The sequence below is a fragment of the Cebus imitator genome, unplaced genomic scaffold (assembly GCF_001604975.1).
Source record: "Cebus imitator isolate Cc_AM_T3 unplaced genomic scaffold, Cebus_imitator-1.0 Scaffold568, whole genome shotgun sequence".
In the NCBI taxonomy this organism is placed as follows: domain Eukaryota; kingdom Metazoa; phylum Chordata; class Mammalia; order Primates; family Cebidae; genus Cebus; species Cebus imitator.
The window spans coordinates 1,018,401-1,043,337 of record NW_016107883.1 but is presented as its reverse complement, the minus strand read 5'-3'; the positions used below and the strand labels follow the sequence as shown (position 1 = coordinate 1,043,337).

Genomic DNA, 24,937 nt, shown 5'->3' with positions numbered 1-24,937 from the left:
AAATGGAAAAAAAAAAAAAGGAAACATTTGTAATCCACATCACAATTAAACAACCAATTTCCTTAATATATACAAAGCCCCTAGGTATCAAGAAGAAAACAGACAACCACTCCATAGAAATATGAGCAAAGAATATAAATAGAAATGTCAAGATCCTCAACCTCTCTCACTCATAATAAGAAGCACAGACCACACTATAATGACCACGGCAGGCAGAAGCCCTTGAGGACGGCCCCTGACCCTGCCTCCTGGTACTGATGTTCTTAGGCAATCGTTTCCCCTGGAATGTGGCCGAACCTGGTGACCTGATTCTCACCAACAGAAGCAAGGTAATGCTGCTTCTGTGTCTAGGTTACAGAAGACAGTGATGGCTGTCTCACCAGCAGACTCTATTTCCATCTTGGACTGCACCCTGATGAAGCAGGCACCATGCTGGAGGCGTCCACATGGAGAGGACCTGAGGGGGCCTCTGGGCAACAGCAGTAAGAAGCTGAGGCTGGTAGACCAGTACCCACCACGAACGTCACCCTGTGAGTGAGCTGGACTGGAGCCACAGCCTCAGGACAGACCATGAAGCAGAAAAGCCAGCTAAACTTCAGCTGGATTCTTTACCCACAGTAACCATGACATAATACATGCTATTATATTAAGCATGTGTGTATTATTGGGATACACACATGCTTAATAAACGTGTGAGTTTTGGGATAACTTGTTAGGCACCAAGGGAAATTAAATTAAATTAAATACAATGAAATGCAATTTCCAGCCAGTAGATTACTAAAGATCAAAAAGGTTGAAAAGACCTGTGTTGGTTGAGTGTTGGCAACAAGCATTTCCCTGGGGTGCTGGAGGAAGGATGACGTCCTACCATTAGACGGATGATTTGGCGATCTCCATCAAAGCCACAAAGACACATGCTCTTCACCCAGTAATTCTACTTGCAACAAGTTATCCTACTGATTTACTCCGAAATGTAGAAAATGATTTATGTCAAGATTATTCACTGTAGCATTTGTTAGTAACATTTTTAAGTGGTTATGGGCTAAAGTATGCCCCTGCAAAAATTCATATGTCGAAGTCCTAACACCCAGTACCTCAGAATGAGACTGTAATTGGAGACACAGCCTTTAAGAGGTAACTAAATTAGGCCGGGTGTGGTGGCTCACGCCTGTAATCCCAGCACTTTGGGAGGCTCATGCAGGTGGATCACGAGGTCGGGAGATGGAGACCATCCTGGCTAACACGGTGAAACCCCATCTCTACTAAAAATACAAAAATTAGCCGGGCGTGGCAGCACATGCCTGTAATCCCAGCTACTTGGGAGGCTGAGGCAGGAGAATTGCTTGAACCTGGGAGGTGGAGGTTGCAGTGAGCCAATATCACGCCACTGCACTCTAGCCTGAGTGACAGAGCAAGACTCTATCTCAACAACAACAAAAAAGAAGTAATTAAATTAAAATGAGGTCATTAGAGCGGGCCCTAATTCAATCTGACAGGTTTTAGGAAGAGGGATTAGGACAGAGAGATGCACAGAGGGAAGATCATGTGAAGACACAGGGAGAAGGCAGTCGTCTGTAAGCCAAGGAGAGAGGCCGCAGGAGAAACCAACACTGCAGGCGCCTTGATCTTGGACTTCCAGCCTCTAGAACTATGAGAAAATAAAGGTCTGTTGTTGAAGCCCCCCCACTGTGTGGGACTTTGTTATGGCAGTGCTAGTTGACTGACACAGTTGTTAAATTTCAAAGTACATCAGAAGGGAAATGATTAAGTAAGTTTTGGTCTACATCAATCATATGGGCTAATAAACTGTCTATTGAAAATTAACTTGAGTTAAATTTAGTCTCTATAACCATAGACTAAAAGAATTTTGCCCAATATACAGAAAAAAAAAAAAAAAGGCTTTTTGAGAGGCCTTTCCAATATCCTTTAAGCTAGACCTGATGTGAAGCTGCCTACTCTATAGGTGACATCTGACAGTGCCCCCCTCCCTATCCTCATTTAGTTCTCTCTTACCTGGAAATAGTCCAGAAGCATGCCTGCCCAGGACAGCCCCAGGCCTGCAAACATGAAGGGCATGGTCACCTGAAGGCCGATGGACCAGGCGGTCTCCTTGCTAGGCTCAGTCTCCAGTGGCTTGGGGGCCACACTTTGGCTCTCAGGGGCCCTGAGAGCTCCATCTTCTGAGGCTGCAGGGAGTCCTCCTGTGCTGAGGGGGTGAGGAAGCCCCAGCTCCCCTGGCTTGCCACTGCTGTCCAGCCTTCGCTGCCGGGTCTCTGTCCCATCCATTTGGGCACAGCTGAGTGCCTGGCAGCCCTACAGTGGGAGATACAAAGCAACAGGGTGTTGTAGGGCTGAGTTCCTGAATCCCATGGCACTAACGCCCGAGGCGCCTCAGGCACCTGTCCAGCCCCAGACCGGCATCGTCCCATCCAAACTGCAGCCCTTACTCTGCGCCTGCTCCACCAGCATCATTAACCCCAATTTACAATAGTTTGTTGTTTAATATGCACATGTGTGAGCACAAAACATACAGAAGAGCACAAACATACATAAGCTGAAGTCAGCAAAAAAGGGCCTCTGAAAATTCTCTCTTCTGTAAAATCAGTTTAAAAAAACAGCAAACACTGTCAAAATCAACTTTTTCAGAACTGTTATTGGTATCAAAGGCTCAAGGCATCCAGGAGTACCTATTCAAGAAAAACGGCTGACTCTCAGCAAGAAAGATCACTTTGTAACATTCAAGATGCTGGTGATGTTCTAACTTGCCTGGTCCCACTACCCTCTCCAGCTCTCAACAGCCCACAATTGCAGTAAGAGCCAGCAGCCTGGAGGGTATGACAAGGCCGGAGCTCTTTCAAATCCCCATGCCCAAAGGATTATTTTTTGACCCATATGGGGATCCCTAAAACCCCACTTAGAGGGCTGTCTGTATTTAACCCCACTTGGAGTTCACCTGGTGCAAAAACCTTTTGCCCTGGGAAAAGTTAGTAGAAAACAATTATAGGCACAGTGGCTATCCGCTGGGGTGGACAATAGACTAATGAAAACGCTTCAAAGGAAAAGCTGAGGGAGGGGATGTCAACGGGGGTGTTGAAAAGTTCCCACACACTCGGGGATTCTATTAGTTTGGTACAAAAGTAACTGCGGTTTTTGCTATTACTTTTAACGGCAAAAACCGCAATTCCTTTTGCCCCAATCTAATAGCAGGCCACCAATTGATAGTGCCTCACCCGTGGCCAGGAAGACACTCAGGAAATTCCTAGGAAGGCCCCAGGTTTGCACCTCCTGGAGGCCTTGTACAAGCAGCAGGTAAAGGCTGGAGAGGCTCTAGTGAGCACCAGACTGGATGTGCCCAGTGTGTACACAGGGCTCCTGTGTAAAGACCAGGAGGCACATTCATTCCAGGCACGGAGTTCCAGGCACAGAGTTCAAGGAAATCTATAACTGGTCATCAGCTGGCACTAAGCAGAGAATTCTGTGGCCACATACGACAGAGAATGAAGGATGTTTACAGGATTGGTTCAGAAAAATCACTACACAAACAACAACAAGCAGCAACAGCAAATCCTGGGGAGGGAAAATCTCATTTCCACACATGTCGTGTTATAAACTATTAAAGGTCCACTTTCAACAACAAAAATGAGACATGCCAAAAAATAAGAAAGGATGCCCCATTAAAAAAAAATTAATAGAGATTGTCCCTGAGGGAGGCCAAAACTTTGAACTGGCTGTTTTAAATATGTTCCAAGAACTTAATAAACCATACTGAAAGAACCAAAGGAAAGCTTCAAAATGATGTCTAGTCAAATACAGAATATCAATACAGAGACAGAAATTATTTTTTAAAATAACCAAATAGAAACTGAGGAGTTTTAAAGTACAACAGCTGGAATGTAAAATTCCCTACAAGAGCTAATGGCCGATCTAAGCAGGGGGAATATAAAGAATCACTGAACTGAAAGATAAATCGAGAGAGATTATTCAGTATGAAGAACAGAAATGAAAAAGAACAAAGAAAAAGAAACAGGACCCGCAAGAACTATGGAATAATATCAAGCATAACAATATAAATGTTGAAAAGGGGGAAGGTAGAAAGAACATTTGAAAAATAATGGGCAAAACCTTTCCTGATTGCATAAAACATTAATTTCCACATCCATGGAGCTCCACAAATTCCAAGCAGAATAAATTCCAAGATAGTACAGCAAGACCTGCCAAAGATCTTCGAAGCAGGAAGACAGCAGCAACTCATCATGTAAAAGGGATCCTATAGAGCAGGGGTCCCCAACTCCTGTTGGGAACTGGGCCACACAGCAGAAGGTAAGCGACTCCCAGAGAGAATCACTGCCTGAATTCCCCCTCCCGTAAGATCAGCGGCAGCATCAGATCCTCATAGGAGCTCAAACCGTACTGTGAACTGCGCATGCGGGGGATCTAGGTTGTGCGCTCCTCACAAGAATCCAATGCCTGATGATCTGAGGTGGAACAGTTTCATCCCCAAACCAGCACCTCCCCTCCGCCCCAGTCTGTTGAAAAACTGTCTTCCATAAAATCAGTCACTGGTGGCAAAAATGCTGGGGACCACTGTTCTATAAGATTAGCAGTTCATTTCTCAGCAGAAATAGAAGCCAGAAGGCAATAGGATGGCATCAAAGTGCTCAAACAACAAAAGCTGTCACCTAAGAACTCTTACCTAGCAAAATTATCTTTTCAAAGTAAAGGAGAAATTACGAGATTTTCAGATAAACAGACACAGAGCATTCGTCTCTAGCACACCTGCCCTAAAGGAAACACTAAAGGGAGTCTTTCAGACCGAATTAGGACCCTAGACACTAGCTTGAATCCACACAGAGAAAGAAAGAGCACTGGTGAAGGTAACCACCTAGACAGATTTTCTTAAGTATAAGCACGTTTTTGTTAGTAACTCTTTTTTCTCTTATCCAATTTAAAGACAACTACGTAAATCACGTTGGAATTAAGTTACTACTGATCCAAACTAGATTATTATAAACCGAAGTGCTGATTGTAATCCTCAGGGCAATCTCTAAGAAAAAAAATGTAAAAGAAATAACAAGCAAATAAAAGTGATACACTAGGAAAGATCTGCTTACTACAAAACAATGCAGTAATGGGGAAATGGGGGAAAAAAGGCATAAGACATACAGAAAACAAATAGCAAAATGGCAGACATAAATCCCATCTTATCAATTATTACATTAAATATAAATGGATAGGTTGGAAGTAAAAGGATTTAAATAAATATAACATGCAAACAGTAACCCAAAGATAACTGGAGTGGCTTTACTACTTTAATAATATCAGGCAAAACAGACAAAGACAAGAATTCTCACTACAAAGAACAATATTTGATAATGATAAAAGGGTCAATCCATCAAAAAGTTGTAACAATTACAAACGTACATATGCCTAACAACAGAGCCCCAAAATATATAAAGTAGAAGTGGCAGAATCAAAGGAAGAAAAAGACAATAATTGATAGAACAATTAACAGAATACCAACAAAAGAAAGAGAATTTCAACAACATTATACACCAATTAGATCAAACACATCTATACAGAACACTCTGTGCAACAGTAGCAGAATACTCAATCTTAAGTGCGCATGGAACATTTTGTAGGCTTGATCTATCTTAGGAAAAATGAATTGAATAATTTAAGACTGAAATCACACAAAATCAAACAAAAATCCAACCACCATACAATAAAATTAGATGTCAATAACAGAATGAAATTTGGGAAATTCATAAATATGTGGAAATTAAACAACATACTCTTTTTTTTAGATAGGGTCTCAGGCCAGCACCCAGGCTGCATGATCACAGTTCACTGCAGCCTAGACCTCCAGGGTTCATGCAATCCTCCTATCTTAGCCCCTCAAGTAGCTGGGACTACAGGTGTGCGTCACCACAATCAACTAATTTTTTAAATTTTTGTAGAGATGAGGTATCCCTGGGTTGCCCAGGCTGGTTCCGAATTTCTGAGCTCAAGTGATCTGCTCACCTCAGGTTCCCAATGTGCTAGGATTACAGGCATGAGCCACCATGTCCAGCCCATACTCTTAAATAACTAATGGGTAAAAGACAAAATCACAAGAGAAATTAGAAATGTCTTTGAGATGAATGAAAATGAAAACACAACATACCAAAAAATTATGGCATGTGTTAATGCAGTGCTTAGAGGGAAATTTATAGCTATAAATGTCACTTTCTTTAAAAAGAAATGAACAAATTAATAAATCAATCTTCCATCTTAAGATGAAAAAGAAGAGCAAACTAAACCCAAAAAAATAGAAGGCAGGAATGAATATAGATTAGAGTGGTAATAAAGGAAATAGAGAATTGAGAAACAAAAAAAGCCAGCAAAATCAATAGTTAGGTTCTTAAAGATATTGACAAGATTGACAATCCTTTAGATAAACTGATCAAGAAAAAAAGAGAGAAGACTCAAATACTTAAGTTAGGAATGAAAGAGGAAACATTATGACCAAAAGTAAACATAATTATAAGAAAATATAGAAGTAATTTTAAGCTAACAAATTGGAAAATCCTCCAGTCAGAATGGCTATTATTAAAAAGTCAAGAAATAACAGATGCTGGTGAGGTTGTAGACAAAAGGGAATACTTATACACTGCTTGTGGGAATGTAAATTAGTTCAGCCATTGTGGGATGCAGTGGGGTGATTTCTCAAATAACTTAAAACAGAAGTACCATTCAACCCAGCAATCCTATTATTGGGTTTTTCCCCAAGTGATATAAATCATTCTACCTTAAAGACACATGTACAGGTATGTTCATCACAGCACCATTCACAATAGCAGAGACATAAAATCAACCTAAATGCCCATCAACAGAAGACTGAATAAAGAAGATGCAGTACATATGCACCATGGAATACTACGCAGCCATGAAAAAATGAGATTACGTCCTCTGCAGCAACATAAATGGAAATGGAGGCCATAATCCTAAGCAACGTAATGCAGAAATAAAAACCAAATACCACATGTTCCACTTATAAGTGAGAGCTGAACATTGAGTACACATGCACATAAAGAAGGGGACAACAGACTCCAGGGCCTACTTGAGAATGGAGGGTGAGAGGAGAAAGAGGATCAAAAAACTACCTATCTGGCCAGGTGCAGTGGCTCATGCCTGTAATCCCAGCACTTTAGGAGGCCAAAGTAAGCAGACTGCTTGAGCTTAGGAGTTGGAGATCAGTTTAGGCAACATGAGAAACTCCATCTCTATTAAAAATACAAAAATTAGCCAGCTGTGGTGGAGTGCACCTGTAGTCCCAGCTACTTGGGAGGTTGAGGCAAGAGGATCCCTTGAGCCCAAGAGACAGTGGTTGCAGTGAGCCAAAACTGCACCACTGCACTCCAGCCTTGATGGCAGAGCAAGATCCTGTCTCAAAAAACACCCCAAAAACTACTTATTGGGTTATTACCTGGGTGACAAAATAATCTGTACATCAAACCCCCATGACATCTAATTTATGACAAACCTGTATATGTACCTCTGAACCTAAAATAAATGTTAAAAAATAAAGCTAAAAAAAATTTAAAAGCCTAGATAAAATGTACAAATTCCTAGAAACACACAAACTAATAAGATTGACTCTGGAAGAAATAAAACATATTAATAGATATACAATTAAAGAGATTGCATTTGAAATCAAAAAACTTCCCACAAAGAAGAGAGTTCACTGGTGGTTACCAAAGCCTATGGGGGAACAGGGGGAAGAAGAGAGGATGGCTAATGGCTAGAAATATAGTTTGATGAAAGAAATAAAGTGTTTGATGGATCAATAGGGTGACTATAGTTTACAATAATCTATTATATATTTCAAAATAGGTAGATGAGAATTCAAATGTTTCTAGAATAAATGACCAATCTCTAAAATGATGGATGTCTACATTGCACTGATTTGATCTTCACAAGTTATATGAATGTGTTAAATTATCACAGGTACCTCAAAAATATGTACATCTATTATGTGTCAATAAAAATTTTTTTTAATATAAATGAATGAACCTGGCATGAGGTGCTTCACCTTGCCACCTGGTGGCACTAGAGCAGGGGTAGGAAGAAGGGCCTTGAACACGGCCAAAGGGCTCTGGGTTTTCCCCTGCCAGAGACAACTGGCCAGTGACCACTAGAGGCCATATGTCCTCACTCGGCCCCAGTCTGGGTGAGTCACTCACAGGCGTGCCCGAGGAGGTTCACCCAAGAGCACATAGCAACTGTGCTTGGTAACAGCAAACACCAGAGCAGCAGGTGCTGCCCTGATGTGTGGTCTATGCTGGGGACACGCACGCAGCTGGACCTAGAGAGCCCCAGCCCTGGGTCCCCCCTCACTGTGCCTGCACGAGGTGCCAGAGGAGGGCCTGGCCAGGGTGATCCAGGAGCAGGGCCCAGCTGCCATCAGTACCACAGTCATTCCCACCTGCTCTGTGTGCCTTGCAGGGTGGGGGACCTCACAGCTGTAGGTGTGGTCAAAGGCCCCTCAGCTCCACCTGAACATTGGAGTGTCTGCAAGGAGAACATGCTCCAATGTCACTGTGCCACTGACAGCTCATGCAGATGAACAACCAAGTCCTCAAGCACAGGCCAGAGGAAGTTCTTGTGGGAAAGGGGGCTGTGCATCAGGAAACCTCTCACCCTGGAGCCGCAGGGAGGAGCCAGGATGGGGGTGGAGGCATCGCCTCCAGGGTCCCCACAGAGGACACCCGGCAGTGTCTGCACATGGTTTTGGTTGTCCCAACAGGGGATGCTACAGGACAGCACCCCACAGCAAAGAACTGCCCCACTCCAAATGTCAGTAGTGTGGAGGCCATGAAACCCTGCTATGTATGGGACAGTGGTCATAGACCTTTGTCCTCCTTTGAGAGGGGCTGGGCTGGGCAGGACAGGTCATGGCCCACCCAGGGCCACAGGTCAGAGCCACACTTGGGTCTGTGAGGCTGTCCACCCTCCCAGCTGCCAGCAAGGGGTAAAGAGATGTCCGTCCCCATCGGACTGAGGAGGAAACAGATACTGTCACCCAGAAGCATCACTGTGTCACCCTGTGAGGCTGACCTTGGACCCGGGCTCTGGGCACCCAGTCAGTACCCCAGTGTAAACACATCCTGCTCTGGGGCCTGGTCCCAGCCGCTCACACAGACCAGAGCTCACCCAAAGGCAAGCAGTCAGGCAGGTCCACTGCTGACCATGCACCTGGCCAGCCGAGATTCTGAAACTAATGGTCTCTGATTGGCAGGGAGGCTGCCAGGGCCTCTGGGCTTCACCCATCCCCACCTTCACATGAGACCTTGCCCCAGTGGGAATGTTCTAGAGCTGGAACCTAAGGTCGGAATTTCAGTCCCTCCCCTTTCTAGGTGTGTGATTTTGGAAAAGTTAAACTTTCTGTACCTCTGTTGCCTAATCTGTGAAATGGGGCAAGATTACCTACTGTGTAAGGCTGTGAAGATTGAAGTCATGCATTTTCATCACAGGGCACCTGGCTCATCCTCACCCCCAGTTCAGCCTCCTCAAAGCCCTAATGGTTCAGATCAGTGGTCAGAACCACCAGGAGAACCTGCTAAAGACACGTACAGGGACCCACCCCCAAGGTTTGGGGTTCAGAAAGTCGGGGTGGGGCTGGGGAACCCACGTTTCTAGTACATCTCAGGGAAGGCAGTGGTGCTAGTCCTGGGACCACAGTTTGAAAAACACTGGTGTAAAAGGCTTTTAAAAAAGTGGGATTTGATGACTAAAGTCATATGGAAAAAACTGGAAGAAAAAGGAAAACATTATAAAAAATGGGATTTTAAAGAGACCTATTCCGCTGGCTCTCCTGCATGGTGAGAGTGTGAGGCTTTGAGAGAGACTCCTGGCTGGGCACCCCAGGAGGCTTTCTTCACCAGAGGTTTGCACCGAGCCCACCCAGGACAGTGGGCTGAGCCTGCGGCAGAGACTGGCGGGACGTCTGGCTGAGGCAGCAGCGAGGGCTCCCTGGGCACGGGCGCTGCGGGCAGCTGCAGGAGTCACGCTTGTGAAATCCACCCAGGAGCAGCGCCCTCAGCGGGCTAGGATGGAGGAGACCCGGCCGCTGGGTGCACGCCGCAGCGGTGTAGGGAACGGCCTCAGACACCTAAGGGCAGAGCCGGCTCGCACCCCGGCGAGCCCCAACGGCCTCCCGCAAGCGTAGCCCCACCTCTCCCCAGGCTGCCCCTCCGGACTCCTCGGGTTTACCTCATTTCCCGCGCGCCCTCCCCTCTCCGAGTCTCCCGAATCCCGGCCCCCACCTGGCTCTCCCTCCTGCCCGGGCTCACCCACCTCCCACCCAGGACCCGGCGCCCGGCTCACCCACCTCCCACCCAGGACCCGGCGCCCGGCTCGCCCACCTCCCACGCACCCCCGCCCGGGCGCCCTCTCCCGCGCGCCTCCCCGACCCGCCTTGGCCCGGCTGACCGCACCTTCCGCCCTAACCACGCCAGGCACAGGGCCGCGCTTATCAGGTCCCCTCCCAGGTGGCGGCGGGAAAGAGGCGGGCAGAGGACGCCGGGGCGGGCCTGCGGCTCCGGCAGGAAGCAGGAAGGCCTGGCGTCCTTGGTTCCGCCCCGGCCGGGCAGCGGGACCTCGGGCAGCCTGGCGCTCGGGGACTGTCGCGGACGCTCCGGCCCGGGCAGCGCGGAGCCCCGCCGGGGCCTGGGGAGCTGGGAGCCGGGGATCGCAGGGATAGAAGTGTGGGGTGGAGGCTCGCGAGCTCGGGCCCTCCCCGCCGCGCCTACCTGCGCCAGTCCCGTTCCTGTCGCCAGGGAGCGGGTTCACACCCAAGGGTCGGGGCTTGACTGGAGAAACCCCCCGCGGGACAGGGAGGTGGGAGGACCCCGGGGCCCGGCCGCGGAGTCCGAGCAGCCGGGGCCCCACCGGCCGCCCCTGCGGGAGCGCTGCAGCAGAGGCGCAGGTGCTGCTGTGGGTTTTATTACGGAGTTGTCAGGATGGAAAGGGCCAGAGAACAGGAACCCACCCCACAGCCAGCTTCCCTTGGGGCCTGCATTTTGCCTAATAAGCAAAAAAAAAAAAAAAAAAGTGCTTCACCCCACACAGGCCTTTCCTTTTCCTTTTTATTCCAGAGTAATTTTAAAGCATCCCAGGACATAAACTCTCCTTTAAATACTCGAGTATGTTTAATCAGTAAGGCCTATTTTTTAAACATTCCCATAGTGTTACCATCACACCTAATGAAATTGGCAATTCCCAGTCCTCTTCAATTTGCCCTGGTGGACTCGAAAATGCCTTTTGACAGTCCGCGTGCTGGGAACAGGATCTAAAGAGGTCTGGGCCATCTCTAGAGGGCTGGGCCTGAGGGAGGCAAGTTCACAAGACTGGGCAAAACAGATCATTATATTGTAAACCAAAAAATAAATTCTAAGCCCCTTCCCCCCAGCCCCCAATCATCCGAAGGGACTTCGTCCTTAGCCAGGGCTTTTAAAATTTAATCTGAAAGACTGGTTCAGGCCATAAGGGAAAGTGAAGGCCAAACAGACCTCATTATCCCTCTCCTGCATTAACATCAACACAGACTTTAAGTCTGATAAGAAACATTTTGCAACCTTTTTTCTCTGAAGCCTGCTACCCTACCCAGATGCTTCATCTGCATGATAAAACATTGGTCTCCACAACTTCTTATCTTTTTTTTTTTTGAGACGGAGTTTCACTCTTGTTACCCAGGCTGGAGCGCAATGGCGCGATCTTGGCTCACGGCAACCTCCTCCTCCTGGATTCAGGCAATTCTCCTGCCTCAGCCTGCTGAGTAGCTGGGATTACAGGCACACACCACCATGCCCAGCTAATTTTTTGTATTTTTAGTAGAGACGGGGTTTCACCTTGTTGACCAGGATGGTCTTGATCTCTTGACCTCGTGATCCACCCGCCTTGGCCTCCCAAAGCGCTGGGTCCACTTCTTATCTTAACCCAGATATTCTTTTCTTTAATCCCAGGTCTTTGGACAAACTCAACTGATTGTCAACCAGAAAATGTTTAAATTGACCTATAGCCTGGAACCACCCTCCCCCTCTTTGAGTTGTCTGGCCTTTCGGGATCAAATGGTGCTATTGCCCAGGCTGGAGTGCAGTGGCATGATCTCAGCTCACTGCAACCTCTGCCTCCTGGGTTTAAACGACTCTTGTGCCTCAGCCTCCCAGGTAGCGGCGATTACAGGCACCCACCACCATTCTGGCTAATTTTTACATTTTTAGTGGAGACGGGGTTTCACCATATCGGCAAGGTGGTCTCAAATTCTTGACCTCAAGTGATCTGCCCGCCTCGGCCTTCCAAAGTGCTGGAATTACAGGCATGAGCTACTACACCTGGCCCAAACCAATTTATTTCTTAAATGAACTTAACTTGTTGTCTCATGCCTCCTTCTAATGTATTAAATAAAGCTGCACCTCAACCTCCTTGGGTACATGTTCTCAAGACCTCCTGAAGGCTGTGTCACTGGGCGTGCTCACATATATTTGGCTCATAATAAATCTATTCACATATTTTAGACAGTTTGACTCTTTTCATCGACAATAATTTGCCACCCAACATGGGGCCTTAGAGAAGACTCAGGACCCCAAAGGAGTTGTGTGAATTCAGAGCTAGGATATGAGGAGGGCTCACTGAAGCCTCCCAGACTTTGAGCTTCTCCCCTGATGGAACTGGTAAATCCTCCTGAGCCCCAGACCTCCCTTTGGTTGACAGTCCTTGGTTTATTCTGAGCTGGTTTTTCTCCTAGGAAGTTGTTAAGGAATCTAATTCTAGTTCACAGATGCCTCTGGGTGACTGGGGGCCTTGTGATGTAGTGGGAAAATCTGAGATCTGGAGAGACCAGTGGGGTTGCAGGAGGATTTTATTCAAACTAATCATGAGCTCAGCAGAATTCTGAGCAAAGGACAAAGAAAATGGGGTGCCTTTTATGCACCTAGGTGGTACGGGTGACGAAGCAGGAAGCAGATTTACAGAAGCCAGAACAAAGAACAGTTTATTAACTTGTGACATGTCTTGTGATATACTTTACATTTAAAAAGTAACATCTTGAGAAACACATTCTGCAGTCTTGAGATTATCTGCTTTGTGACCTTGCAGCTGGTCAGTAATAAAAACAGGAATTTCTAGATGCCTGGGAACTTTGCTAAGAATGTGGGGAAGATAGATAAGGTTAAATGGTTTACAGGAAGGCAGTTAATATTCTACCTCCAGCAGAGCTGGAGAGATATTATATTAAACAGCACACAACATAGCAACTACAAATTATAAGATTTTGTTTTACTATTATTGCTATTATTTAATTCCCTTCTTCAGTGGGAGTGTCTGGGGGGGTTGACATCCTGTGACACACAGCGGCCCTACAGGGAAATCCCCAACAAAAATTAATTTTAAAAATGGCTTGTCCAGGAAATGCACAGTTGAGAATTTACAGTTGAAGAGCATTTACTGCCTTAATCTGGAATGGTAACAGAAGCGATCGGTATGTTAATGGAAACAATGGTGCCCAAAAGAGTTCCATAATAAAATAAAAATGGTTTACATGGAATCTTACTATCTGGGGACATAGGGAGGAGATACTGGTAAGCAGGGAACCCTTTCCTAGGACTAATTCTAACTCTGGGAGGAGTTGCTGGACTCCACAGTGCCTGACAGACAGCTCTTATGAGCTACTTGGCTTGTGAATGGTATTTCCACAGAAAACAGACTTTTTTTTTGTTGAGACAGAATCTTGCTCTGTCACCAGGCTGGAGTGCAGTGGTGTGATCTCCGCTCGCTGCAACCTCCATCTCCTGGGTTCAAGTGATTCTCCTGCCTCAGCCTCCTGAGTAGCTGGGACTACAAGTGTGCACCACCACATCCAGCTAATTTTTGCATTTTTAGTAGAGATGGGGTTTCACCACATTGGCCAGGATGGTCTCCATCTCTTGACTTCGTGATCCAACTGCCTTGGTCTCCCAAAATGCTGGGATTACAGGCGTGAGCCACCGCACCCGACCCAGACTTCTTATTTAAAAGATGCTACTTTAAAGAAGGTCAAGAAAATATTTTTCTTTTGAATTATTTGAGTGAAGTATGTTTTTTAAACAAATTTACCTTTCTCTCTGAGTTCTCCAAAGTCTGGATTGTGATTTTATAGTAATATAGTTATTTGCGTAAGTTCAGTAAGAGTCTTTTAAAACAGAACAATTAGAGACTGGTTAATTTACCGAGACTTTAACTAAAATAGTATATTTTTAGGTAAAATTCCAGGAAAGCCAACTTAAAAGGAGCCTATATGGCTAATCAATTTTATGCAAATAGGGCAAACATAATAAGCTTAGAACTTACTTTACACAAAAATTAGTCTTACTATAATTTCTCTTAATTAGAAAATAAAGGGGCTAACAAAAATTTTTTAAAGGAAAAGTATCACACTTGATAGTACATTTTGACCCTAACTTTTGTTTTTTTTAAGTATAGATTAAATCATGAATTATTTCTTGGCTGTAATAATTCTATAGAGTACCAGATTGTAAGTTTTCTTCATATTTTTAGTTGGCACCCTAATTGAATAGGCCCTTTCTTCTATTCTGACGCAGAAATCACTCTTATAATTGTCAAACTAAAAATGCTATTTCTGTCTCTTTGTTTTACTGCCAAGGAAACCAAAATCACGGTATTCTGAATGAGAGATGAATCCCTCATTTGGCATCCCACTGGGCCCAGTCCTGTTTTACTGGAAATATTCTAGTGCTAAAACTATACAAGTTCCCTCCCTCTAGGCCCAATGGCTATTGTGGAAGAGGTGGGGATGTAAGATTGTAAGGGCCAATTTTGAGGGCCAAAATTAGGCCAAGGTCAAACCCTCTAAATCAGGAAGGGGTACAAAGATGCCCTCTTCCAGCCAGGCCTTCTCACCTGCTTGTCATGGAGTGAGGGGCCATGTCCACTGGAAGCCTCTGCATGGTGCTCCAGCTGCCTAAGACCTGAGAGCTCCAGTGGATTCAATCCCCCTTCTAGGATGTGTGCCCAGATCAGCACACACCCACATAAGCAGGTTGGGGCACTGCTGTCTCTTCTCACAGTGCCACATCGAACTCCAAGGAGTCCAAGAATTCTACATTTGAACTTGGCCTCACAGATCTCTATGAAGGTACATTTGTCAAAGCCAGAATATAGACTATTTTACAGTTGTTTGGTTTTATTTATTATGTAGACCAAAAAGTATCTGAGACAGGTCTCAATCAGTTAGAAGCTTATTTTGCCAAGGTTAAAGACATGCTCATGACACAGGAGGTCCTGAGAACGTGTGCCTAAGGTGGTCTGGCCACAGCTTGTTTTTATACATTGTAGGGAAACAAAAGACAACACATGTACAATTTACACTGGTGGGGTCCAGAAAGAAGGGACAAATTGAAGTGGGCAGGAAGGGTTGGGATGGAGGGAGAGGCTTCCAGGTCACAGGTGAATTCAAAGATGTCCTGATTGGCAGTTGGTTGAAAGAATTTATCTGAAGACCTGGAATCAACAGAAGGGTGTGTCTGGGTTAAGACAGGGCTTGTGGAGACCAAGGTTTTTGTTATGCAGATAAAGCCTCCTAGTCGTGCAGTCTTCAGAGGGAATAGATTGTAAATGTTTCTTATCAGACTTAAAAAGGTGTCAGACTCTTAGTTAATTCTCTCCTGGATCAGAAAAAAGACCTGGAAAGGGAAGGAGATTCTTTGCAGAATGTAGATTTTCCCAAGAGACAGCTTTGCAGGGCCACTTCAAAATACGTTGAAGAAATACATTTGGGGGCAAAACACCTTGATTTATTTTAGGGCCTGCCATCTGTCATGTTTGTATCTTATTGCTACAAAGAGTCTGCTCTGTCCCTCCGAAGGACCTGAACTACTTTTTCAGGTTAATTTCAGGTCCTTGGTCAAGAGGAGGGGTCCATTTGTTACCCATGGAAGAGATCTCAGTTACCCTGAGTTACTGGCAGCAAATTTGTACCGGTTCACAGCAACTTCAGTCCCTGCCTCCTTGAAAGAAAGAATTCGACTGAAGGGTATGAAGCAGAAAAAGAGACCAAGGCAAGTTCCAGAGCAGGAAAGGAAGTTTATTTAAAAAGTCTTAGAGGGCCGGGCGCGGTGGCTCAAGCCTGTAATCCCAGCACTTTGGGAGGCCGAGGCGGGTGGATCACCAGGTCAAGAGATCGAGACCATCCTGGTCAACATGGTGAAACCCCGTCTCTACTAANCCGGGCGCGGTGGCTCAAGCCTGTAATCCCAGCACTTTGGGAGGCCGAGGCGGGTAGATCATGAGGTCAAGAGATTGAGACCATCCTGGTCAACATGGTGAAACCCCGTCTCTACTAAAAATACAAAAAATTAGCTGGGCATGGTGGCGCGTGCCTGTAATCCCAGCTACTCAGGAGGCTGAGGCAGGAGAATTGCCTGAACCCAGGAGACGGAGGTTGCGGTGAGCCGAGATCGTGCCATTGCACTCCAGCCTGGGTAACAAGAGTGAAACTCCGTCTCAAAAAAAAAAAAAAAAGTCTTAGAACAGGAACGGAAAGGAAGGTGCGCTTGGAGGAGAACGAAGCAAGCCTGTGAAGGTTAAAGAGTTCCTGTTTAACCATGAGACTTTTATAAGCTCGCCTCTTTCCCTGAGGGTGGGTTTTCCACATGCCCAGTGCTGTCCTTACCCTTTAGAATTGAGCACATGTGATGTGTTTAGGGAGTTATCACCATGTCCATCTGAGGCTTTCTTCCTTTTTCCAGTGGAGTGTGCCCACGGAAGGTCATATTTGACCATTTTTTGCCTCTTAACATGCGTGCCCAGAAAGTTGCTTCTCCCTGGGGCCTGCATTCAATTAACATTTTGATTTTAACAGGTGTGAACCATCAGGAACTGGCCTCTCCTTGGCGCTGTGGAATTATCATTCGTAGAGAGGCAATTCAATAATTGCTGAACTATCACCCAACATTTCCAGTAGGTTGGCGGGGAGTCCTCTTCTACCCCGCCCATGCTTAAATACCTGTAACACATTCAATTGGTTAGGAGATTTATAATTTTATTTGTGGCTTACAATAATCATTAAATACTTAAATACATGGTTTGTGGACCCTTACTTGTACTTTTGCCCTGGACTCTATAAATTTTGAGGTGGGCCTGTCTGATTTATGATTCTTAGAGTTATGGGTACAAGACATTATTTTCTTCTTAACTCTAATGCATGAAAAATAAACTGGCAAAGAATAATGACCAATAGCAACCAACAAGTGGCCTCAGTCATGGAGAAACCATGGGGAAAACGGTAGCATTCTAGAAAAGGGGGCAACCAAGCATTGCAGCCAAGCTCCAAAGGGCAGTCACCACACCAGGGCACAGGATCCATTTCTTGGGGCCTTGGTTAATGACAGGCCATGTGTACCAGTTCCTGCAGACTACTTTATGCCCCTCTGTCTCCCCCTCACACGGAGGCACTTGCAAGTGCTGGTTCAGGAATCCAGAGGCCTGGCTGGAGTCTAAGCAGTGAGTAGCTTGGCAAAGAGCTGCTATGCTTTAGTTTTCAGTGGAAACTAAAGATAGGATAGACATAAAATATATTTGTAAATAATAAAGATTCATACAATGTTAGGAGATATTAGGATTGAATCGGGTCGCCACACATTCATATGTTGCATCCTTAGCCTCCAGTGTGACTCTGTTTGGAGATAGGGCTTATCAGGAGATAGTAAAGATTCAGTGAGGTTATGAGCTGGGGCTCTAATCCAATAGGACTAGAGTCCTTAGAAGAAAAGGGAAAGAGGCAGGGGAGAGCGCTCTCTGCACAAGTACACCAGCAAGAAGGTTGTCATCCACAAGACAGGGAGAGAGGCCTCACCAGACACAATCCTGCTGGCACCTTAACCTCAGACTTCCAGCCTCCAGAACTGTGAGAAAATAAGTGTGTGAGTTATGAACTGCCATAACAGAGGATTACTATTTTCACAGCAAGCTGACCTTGAGAAAGTCATTAAGCCTCAGTCTTCTCATCTGTAAAGTCAAGACAATATCAGCGCCTCCCTCATAGGCTTGATGATTACATGAGGTGATCCAGGTAGAGCCTTCAGCATGGTGCCTTATGTGTAGTGAGAGTTCAATAATGTTTCCTGCTATTATGTTTATTGTTGTTACTAAAACCCTGATGGGACAAATCTCTAAGGAGGAAATGATTCCAGGCTCCCAGATGGACCACGGGGGAGGTCTGGGGAATAGGGAGGGCTTGACTATGAGCTTGACATAGGCATCTGCCCACTTGGACCTGCCCACACCTTTCCTCATGTCTGTTCCACTTTCCCACTGTTATTCTGCCACCACAGTGTCCACCCGGGGTTCCCAGCCAGTCTCCATCTTACCCAAATGGATTCCAGGTTGGTGGCAGCAGCCCTAGCCCAGGGCTGGCCTTCATTTTCCCCTCCACTGCCAGCAGGTGGCCCTGTGGGAACAGGCCTCAGTGGTGGGCCTGTCTCTCTCCCCAGGCATCTGGCTCTCCCAGGCCAAGCAACACCGTCATGCCCAGGTGACTGCACAACTTCCAGGCCCACCCAGGAACACCCACGGGTGCAGCAGACAGACACGGAGATGTAGACATCTCTCTTCAGAAGCTTTATTCTCCCTAGGTAGGGGGCACGCCTCACCCAGCCAAGGGCTGCTTCTGACTGGACAGAGGTTGTCCGAGATGCTGATGTGGGGTGCAGGCAGGGGGGTTTCCACTGGCCCCACAGGTGGGATGTGCTGTGCACCCGGGCTTGAGAGGGAGGGAGCCCCAGCTGCCAGGGAGGGGCAGGGACTTTCTTCTCACAGAGACCTTTCTTCAGTACTCGAAAGTCACCGTCTTGACCCGCAGGTACTCGTTCAGAGCTGCCTCTCCTGTAAGACACCACAAAGGTCACAGCATCTCCCACCACAGGCAGGGCACTGCTGGGGGCTGCAAGTGTCTTACCCCTTGGCAAAGCTGAGGCCCAGTGAGGTCATGAATCTTAGCCAGGTTCTCCCTGGCAGTGGATAGTGGGCCAGGACCCCTGGAATACAAAGCCAATCTGAGGCAACCATTTAAGAATCTTTCCTGGCTCCCACCGCCTTGTCCAGACAGCAGGAAGCCCCTTCAGACAGAAGAGGGTAGAGAGACTTAGTGCTACTGCTGGGACTCACTGGCCCATCTCTTCTCCCATGGCTGACCCCAGCTGCGTCTGCATCAAGCTGTGGCTGGGAAAAGGGGATACCTCACATTGCCCTGAGACCCCGGACCTTAGCAGTGCTATGTGGCTGGTGCATTTCAGCCCCACAACAAGTGTGAGGCCTGGGGCTGCCTGACAGCCTCCCAGCAGCTCTGGCTGGCCCCAGGTGTGGCACTGTCCCAAATGCCACTGCCGTGTTCCTCTGAGGTCCTGGGCCTGCCCAGGAGGGCTGCTTGGAAGGCTTGGCTTGTGGGCCTGTCCAAGAGGGTGCTGGTTCTCTCAGCAGGACACAGGGACCAGGGTTGGGAGGGAGCTGGGGGAACTCAGGGAGGATTCGTAAGTAGCCCAGATCATGTCCCGGGGACTTGGCAGCTATAACCTTCCCTGGGTGGCCATGGGCCTCATAGATTCCCATGGTGGGCACAAGGAAGGTGGCCTGGGAGAAGGCAGGAAGAGGAGGCCCACAGGGACAGAGGGAGCAGGAGTGTCCGGCTTACACGTGTGTGCATGTGAGCCCAGCCCTGTGGGCACATGTGGGCCCCTCCCACAGGCACCCTTGGAAGATTCTGCATGACTTGAAAGATGGGGGTAGACAGAAAACTGGAAACAGTGACCACCCTTTGACCCCAGCCTCAGTATGACCTTCCCTGTGGTCCCTGGGCTGGCACAGTAGCCTGGAGAGACAGGTAGGACCTCTGAGACAGCACACAGCTCCCCCAGACCTTGCCAGCTGCCCCTGCCAAGCCTGCCCATCAGACCTGTCTAGTTCCCCTTGCTGAGAGCAGGACAAAGCCCAAGGCTCAGAGCAGCCCAGGGAGAGAGGGCCAGAGCAGAACTCTACGCCACCCAATGGGTAAAGCACCAGGGGACCTATGCTGTGTGCCAGGGGGACCTGCCTGCTGCTGCCTCAGTGACTTCATCTCTACTGGGAGACTCGCAACACCCATGGATGTTCACTCGGGGGCAAATTCGGTCCCATGGCTCCTCTTCATTCTAAGGATGTAACCTGAGCCCCTGACCATGGCCCATGGACCCTTGATCTGGTTCCTATCTGCCTCTCAGGCCTCCTCCCCTCCCTCCTGCTGCCCCTTGGCCCACTCCCGCCACTCTGGCCTCTGTGCAGCTCCACAACCAAAGCTGGTTCCCCCAAGGACCTGCTGAACCCTCAGCCAGGAACATGTACCCTTGGGTCTTGATGGCCAACTCCTGCCTGCCATGTAGGTCTGGGCAGCACAGGTGCCACCATGCCAGAGAGGCCCCCACTGCTTCCTGGCTGGAGTGTCTCCCGCAGGCCACTCTTCTTGCCTTCTTCCCAGCATTCCCCCTTTCCAAGCATCTTGCTCACAGACTTATCAAATGTCCCCTTGCAGTAAGAAGCAAGCCCTGACAGCCATTGTATTCAAGGCTACATTTCTGCATCTGGGACAGGAGCTGGCACTGAGTGGTTTTGAACAGATATTTGTTGAATGAATAAATGAAAGCAACATCACAGGCAGGAGTAGTTTACCCAGATCTTTGCCAAATCCAGACTGCTTGAATCCTCCAAAGGGAGCAGCCACATCAGTCTTGTTGTATGTGTTGACAAACACAGTGCCTGCTTGGAGCTTGTCGCTGACATACAGGGCTTTGTTGATGTCCCTGGTGAAGACGCCAGAAGCCAGGCCAAATTCCGTGGCATTGGCCCGAGACAGCACGGCATCCACGTCCCTGGAGGGAAAGTCCAGGAAGAACTCCCTGTGGGAGGTGCAGAAGAGAGCCTAGCCCACTCCACACTCCAGCCACACGAGACCTTCAGAGGAGATAGTGTGCTGGGCTGCAGTGCAGAGGGCACGGTGGGGACAGGCTGGGCTGCGAGCGAGGAGGAAGGGCAGAGGCCCATGTGCAGGCAGCTACCACAGGGGCTCCTGGATCCTGGGGTGAGCCCTTTACTCCACAGACTGGGAGCAGGGGCCCAGAGAGGGGCCACTGGGTCCTCACACACAGAAGGACCCAGGCAAGCCCTAGGCAGGTTTGGCATTCACCCAACATCAGCGATTTGGAGACTTACTACAACCATATTTATTGGCTAGGTGGCAGTGAAGTCTCTTATTCTGATACCATTGGCATATGATGATAATTTCTGTGTTTATTTTTTATTTTTGATAGTTGGACAGTAAAGTGTGAGGATGAGGCACGATTTTGCAATTTGCTCCAAGGTGCTACAGAGACAAGGGGCAGGGCTGAGAGGTGACAGCAGGGGCCTCAGCGCCCCCACCAAAAATGGAGTCCAGTTTTTTCCTTCCAGCCCAGGCTGGCCTGGGTGACTGGCTTGGCCAATAGGCTGTGGTGGAAGGGATGCTCTGGGATTCTAAAGAGCCTGATCATAAAGAGCCTTTTGGATTCCACCTGGCCTCCGAGGGGGAACCAGGTGCCTCAGCAACCCCGAGGCTGCCACACAGAGGAAGCCTCCTGGGAGGCCCCCAGCAGCATGAGGACAGCTGCTCTGTCACCCCAGATGAGGCCGGGCACCTCACAGAGCAGAGATGAGTTTGCCTCATTGAAGCCTGATCACAAGTAAAATAAATCTCTGTGATTATTCCAAGCCACTCAGTGTGGGGCTGGTTTAGTGCACAGTAACAGACCTTAGAACAGAACCCAGAAGGCTGCAAGAAACATTCCAGAGCACGTGGCAGGAACGAGGACAGGGAAGGCAGCTGCCTTTGCTCACAGGGGACTCAAAGCTCCAGGTCACAGGGCTTTCCTCTCAGGGGTATGGAGACTCAGCAGGCAACCCAGGTGGTGTCCACGGCTTGCACCCCATCTAAATTCTCCTCCTGGCTGCCCATGGACTACTTCCTAAAGCCCACACAAAGACCCCAGTAACATGTGGAAGAGAGTCAGGGCCCTTGAAACATCGGCAGGATTCCCTACCCATCAGCAAACCGAGAGATGATCATGACGGGCCCGAAGGACTCCTCTTTGGCTATGAACATGTGGTCCTCCACATCTGTGAAAACGGTTGGCTCAAAGAAGAACCCTGCAAGAGAGATGGAGGCCTGCTGCACATGGGAGGCACAGTGTCTAACGGTCCAGCCTTGCTGTCAGCAGGGCCTGTGCCACAGCAGCCACCTGCAGATGACCCAGCATAAGCACTGGATCGTGGCACCCGTGTGATGGGTGTCGCTATGCTGCAGATGGCTCTCTCACCTGGCATGTTCTTTGATGTGGGTCTCACCATGCTTTTAACTGAGTGCTGTTGAGGGAAATGCGGCTGCAGGTTGGCAGGTGACAGAGCTGAGACCTGATCCCAAGTCCGTCCAACTCTAGTGCCAGAACCCATGGCCAAAGCAAAGACCTGAGCTTTTCTGGTGACAGCTAATCCAAAACCTCCTAGAATCTTTGGCAGGTGAAACCTCCCAGACAGCTCTGCCATTGGCCCTTGTAGCTGCAGGCCATGGAGAAGGAGAAAGTGAGGGGGAGGCACTCTGGACACTGGGACCTCCTGGGGCTCCCTCCCTCCTCCCTCTTGGGGTGCCTATCAAGGCCCAGCTTCATGCTATCGGGTCAAGAAGGGACCACCTAGTCCCAACCCTGGATGCAGCCCCTACAGGCTCTGGTTGCCAGGGCGGAAGCACTTCTGACAACAGAAATACTTTCTTTCTGTTTTCTCTAGAGACAGAGCCCTGAGAACCTGCTGCACTGAGGTCTTCAGTCCTGTCTGACCTCACTGAGATTCAATCCTGCCTGACTTAGGAATAATCAACAGACCGGGAATTTTCTCACTCTAGTTTTTAGAGAAAGAGAAAATTTCAAAAAACAGTAAAAAGTGATTTAACTAGTAAAATTCAATATTTTTCATACATTTACAAATGATATTTTAATACTGATTACAATTCTTAAAGTGTGACTCATGTGCATGCACAGTGGTTTATGTAGTGTGGCCCATGTTCACTCCACAGTTGCACACCACTCCTGCTGGGGCATGTGAGCCATGCTGGCCACCTCTCTGTTGTCCCCTCCCCAACTACCTTGTACTCTCCCCTGCCCCCTCTGGGCCCTGAGAGCTGGTCTCCTGGTCCTTGGGTCACCAGAAGGCAGCCCCATGCTGTGCTATGCCCCTCACTGGGCTGCAGGAATTCTGCTCCTTCTTGTGTCCCCTCCAGGGTGGGGTGATGGCTTCCCACTGTTCCTGGTTCCTGGGTGCTGCTGTACCCCTTATTAGCTCCCTAGCCCTGCTCCTGGCACAGGGCCCCCATCACACTGTCTTCCACCAATCCTGAACCCGGCCATTCTTGCCCTGCAAGGGCCCTGGTCACACTCCCCCTACCCTACCTGTCTCATGGAACCTGCAGTCCAGTGGGAGTGGGAAGAGGGCAAGTGGACAGGGACAGCAGCAGTAAAATGGTCATGAGAGCTCTGTTGAGGTGTGTGGTGCCTGGGTCTCTATGATACAGCATACCCGTGCTTGGATGTCCTGTGAGCTGAGGAAGCAGAAGTTTTCCAGGTGGGGACGCTGGGAAGCTCTGCTAAGCCAAGTAGCAACAAATGCATGGAGGCCAAGAAAGCACGAGAAGCCTCTGGAGAGGATGAAACGTGGCTGCAGTGCAGGTCAAGGGCAAGTAGGCACAGAACATGAAGGACAGTGGCTGTGAGGTCAAGGAGTCTGAACTTGTACTGCAGGAGGGTGGGTCACTGCTGCAAGATCTTAACATTGGAGGAGAAGTCACTTAACCCTGGCAGCTGTGTGAGTAAAGGATCAGCGGGCTCGCAGGGCCACTTGGGAGGCTCCTGTAACACCAAGCAAGGCAAGATGCAGGGAGCCAGCACAAGTGGCAGGGAGGCGGAGGAGACCCAGACTGGGACGATTCTCAGATTCGACAGAATCAGGCAAAAAATTTAAATAGGGGTCACAGAAAGACAAGAGTCAAGGATTCCTTCTTTCCTTCCCTCCTTCACACCATCAAATTAACTGAGCACCTACTCTGTGCAAAGCCTGGTCTAGGCGTGAAGGAGCTGGGGTTGACGAAGACAGTCATGGCACCTGTCCCCTGGCAGCAGCACCAACAGCCCATCCCTGTGACTGCTGCACTTCTGGCCTGGGTGGCTCAATCAGACAGAGGGCCCTGGATCAGCAGGTGTATGTGTCTGGGCTCAAAGCTGGCTGGGACATTGTGATGGCCATTGAGTTTGAAGGGCCTCGGGGACATCCAGGTGAAATGTCCAATGCCCCTCGCTGTGTGATCAGGAGCTCTGGGTGGCGTGGAGCCTGGAGGCCTGTATCTGGTAGGGTCTGAGCTGGATGTCCCCCAGGCCCTTCAAATGCAGGTGCATCCCTGCCTGTCCTTAGCTTGGAGCTCCTCTCATGGGGGCAGTTTGTCTGTAGGACAGGCAGGGATGCACCTGCATTGAGGGGACAGGTGGAGCAACAGCTGAGAGGTAACAGCCAACGAAGTAGAAGGCAAATCACAAAATCTAGTCTCATGAAATCTATAGGGAAGAGAATCTCAAGGCTGCAGGGACAGTAAGGGCAAGTCAGAATCCAGTTCAATACTGACTAAACCAGCACTGAATAATGCTCATCCCATTCCCGGGTATGGCTGGTGCCCAAATAGCCAAGGCCCAGTCCATCCCAGGTCCCAGGTGGGGCTGCAGCCTGACTGTGCAGGTACCTGGCCTTCAGATATCCAGTTCAACTGGACAGGGAACCAGAGGCCACAAGTCCTGCTGCCTCAGTT

General features: G+C 48.3%; 2 protein-coding genes across 4 annotated transcripts in view; both read right to left on the bottom strand.

Annotated features, from left to right (window-relative positions):
• SLC41A3 (solute carrier family 41 member 3) overlaps nt 1–10,612 on the bottom strand; it is a 57,100-nt gene extending 46,488 nt beyond the window's left edge. The window contains exons 1-2 of one of the 2 annotated variants that reach the window (XM_017515995.2): nt 10,476–10,612; nt 2,014–2,313 (exon numbers count right to left, since the gene is read on the bottom strand). In XM_017515995.2, the coding sequence (XP_017371484.1) occupies nt 2,014–2,286 (273 nt within the window). In that variant the 5' untranslated portion in view covers nt 2,287–2,313; nt 10,476–10,612. The remainder of the gene's footprint in view (nt 1–2,013; nt 2,314–10,475) is intronic. The other variant, XM_017515996.2, reaches the window with a different exon arrangement.
• Nucleotides 10,613–18,636: 8,024 nt separating this feature from the next.
• Nucleotides 18,637–24,937, bottom strand: part of ALDH1L1 (aldehyde dehydrogenase 1 family member L1) — an 86,422-nt gene continuing 80,121 nt past the window's right edge. For both annotated transcript variants that reach the window (XM_017515988.2, XM_037734032.1), the window contains 3 exons: nt 22,134–22,239; nt 20,731–20,930; nt 18,637–18,915 (listed from right to left, as the gene is read on the bottom strand). In XM_017515988.2, coding sequence (XP_017371477.1) covers nt 18,860–18,915; nt 20,731–20,930; nt 22,134–22,239 — 362 coding nt within the window. In that variant the 3' untranslated portion in view covers nt 18,637–18,859. The remainder of the gene's footprint in view (nt 18,916–20,730; nt 20,931–22,133; nt 22,240–24,937) is intronic.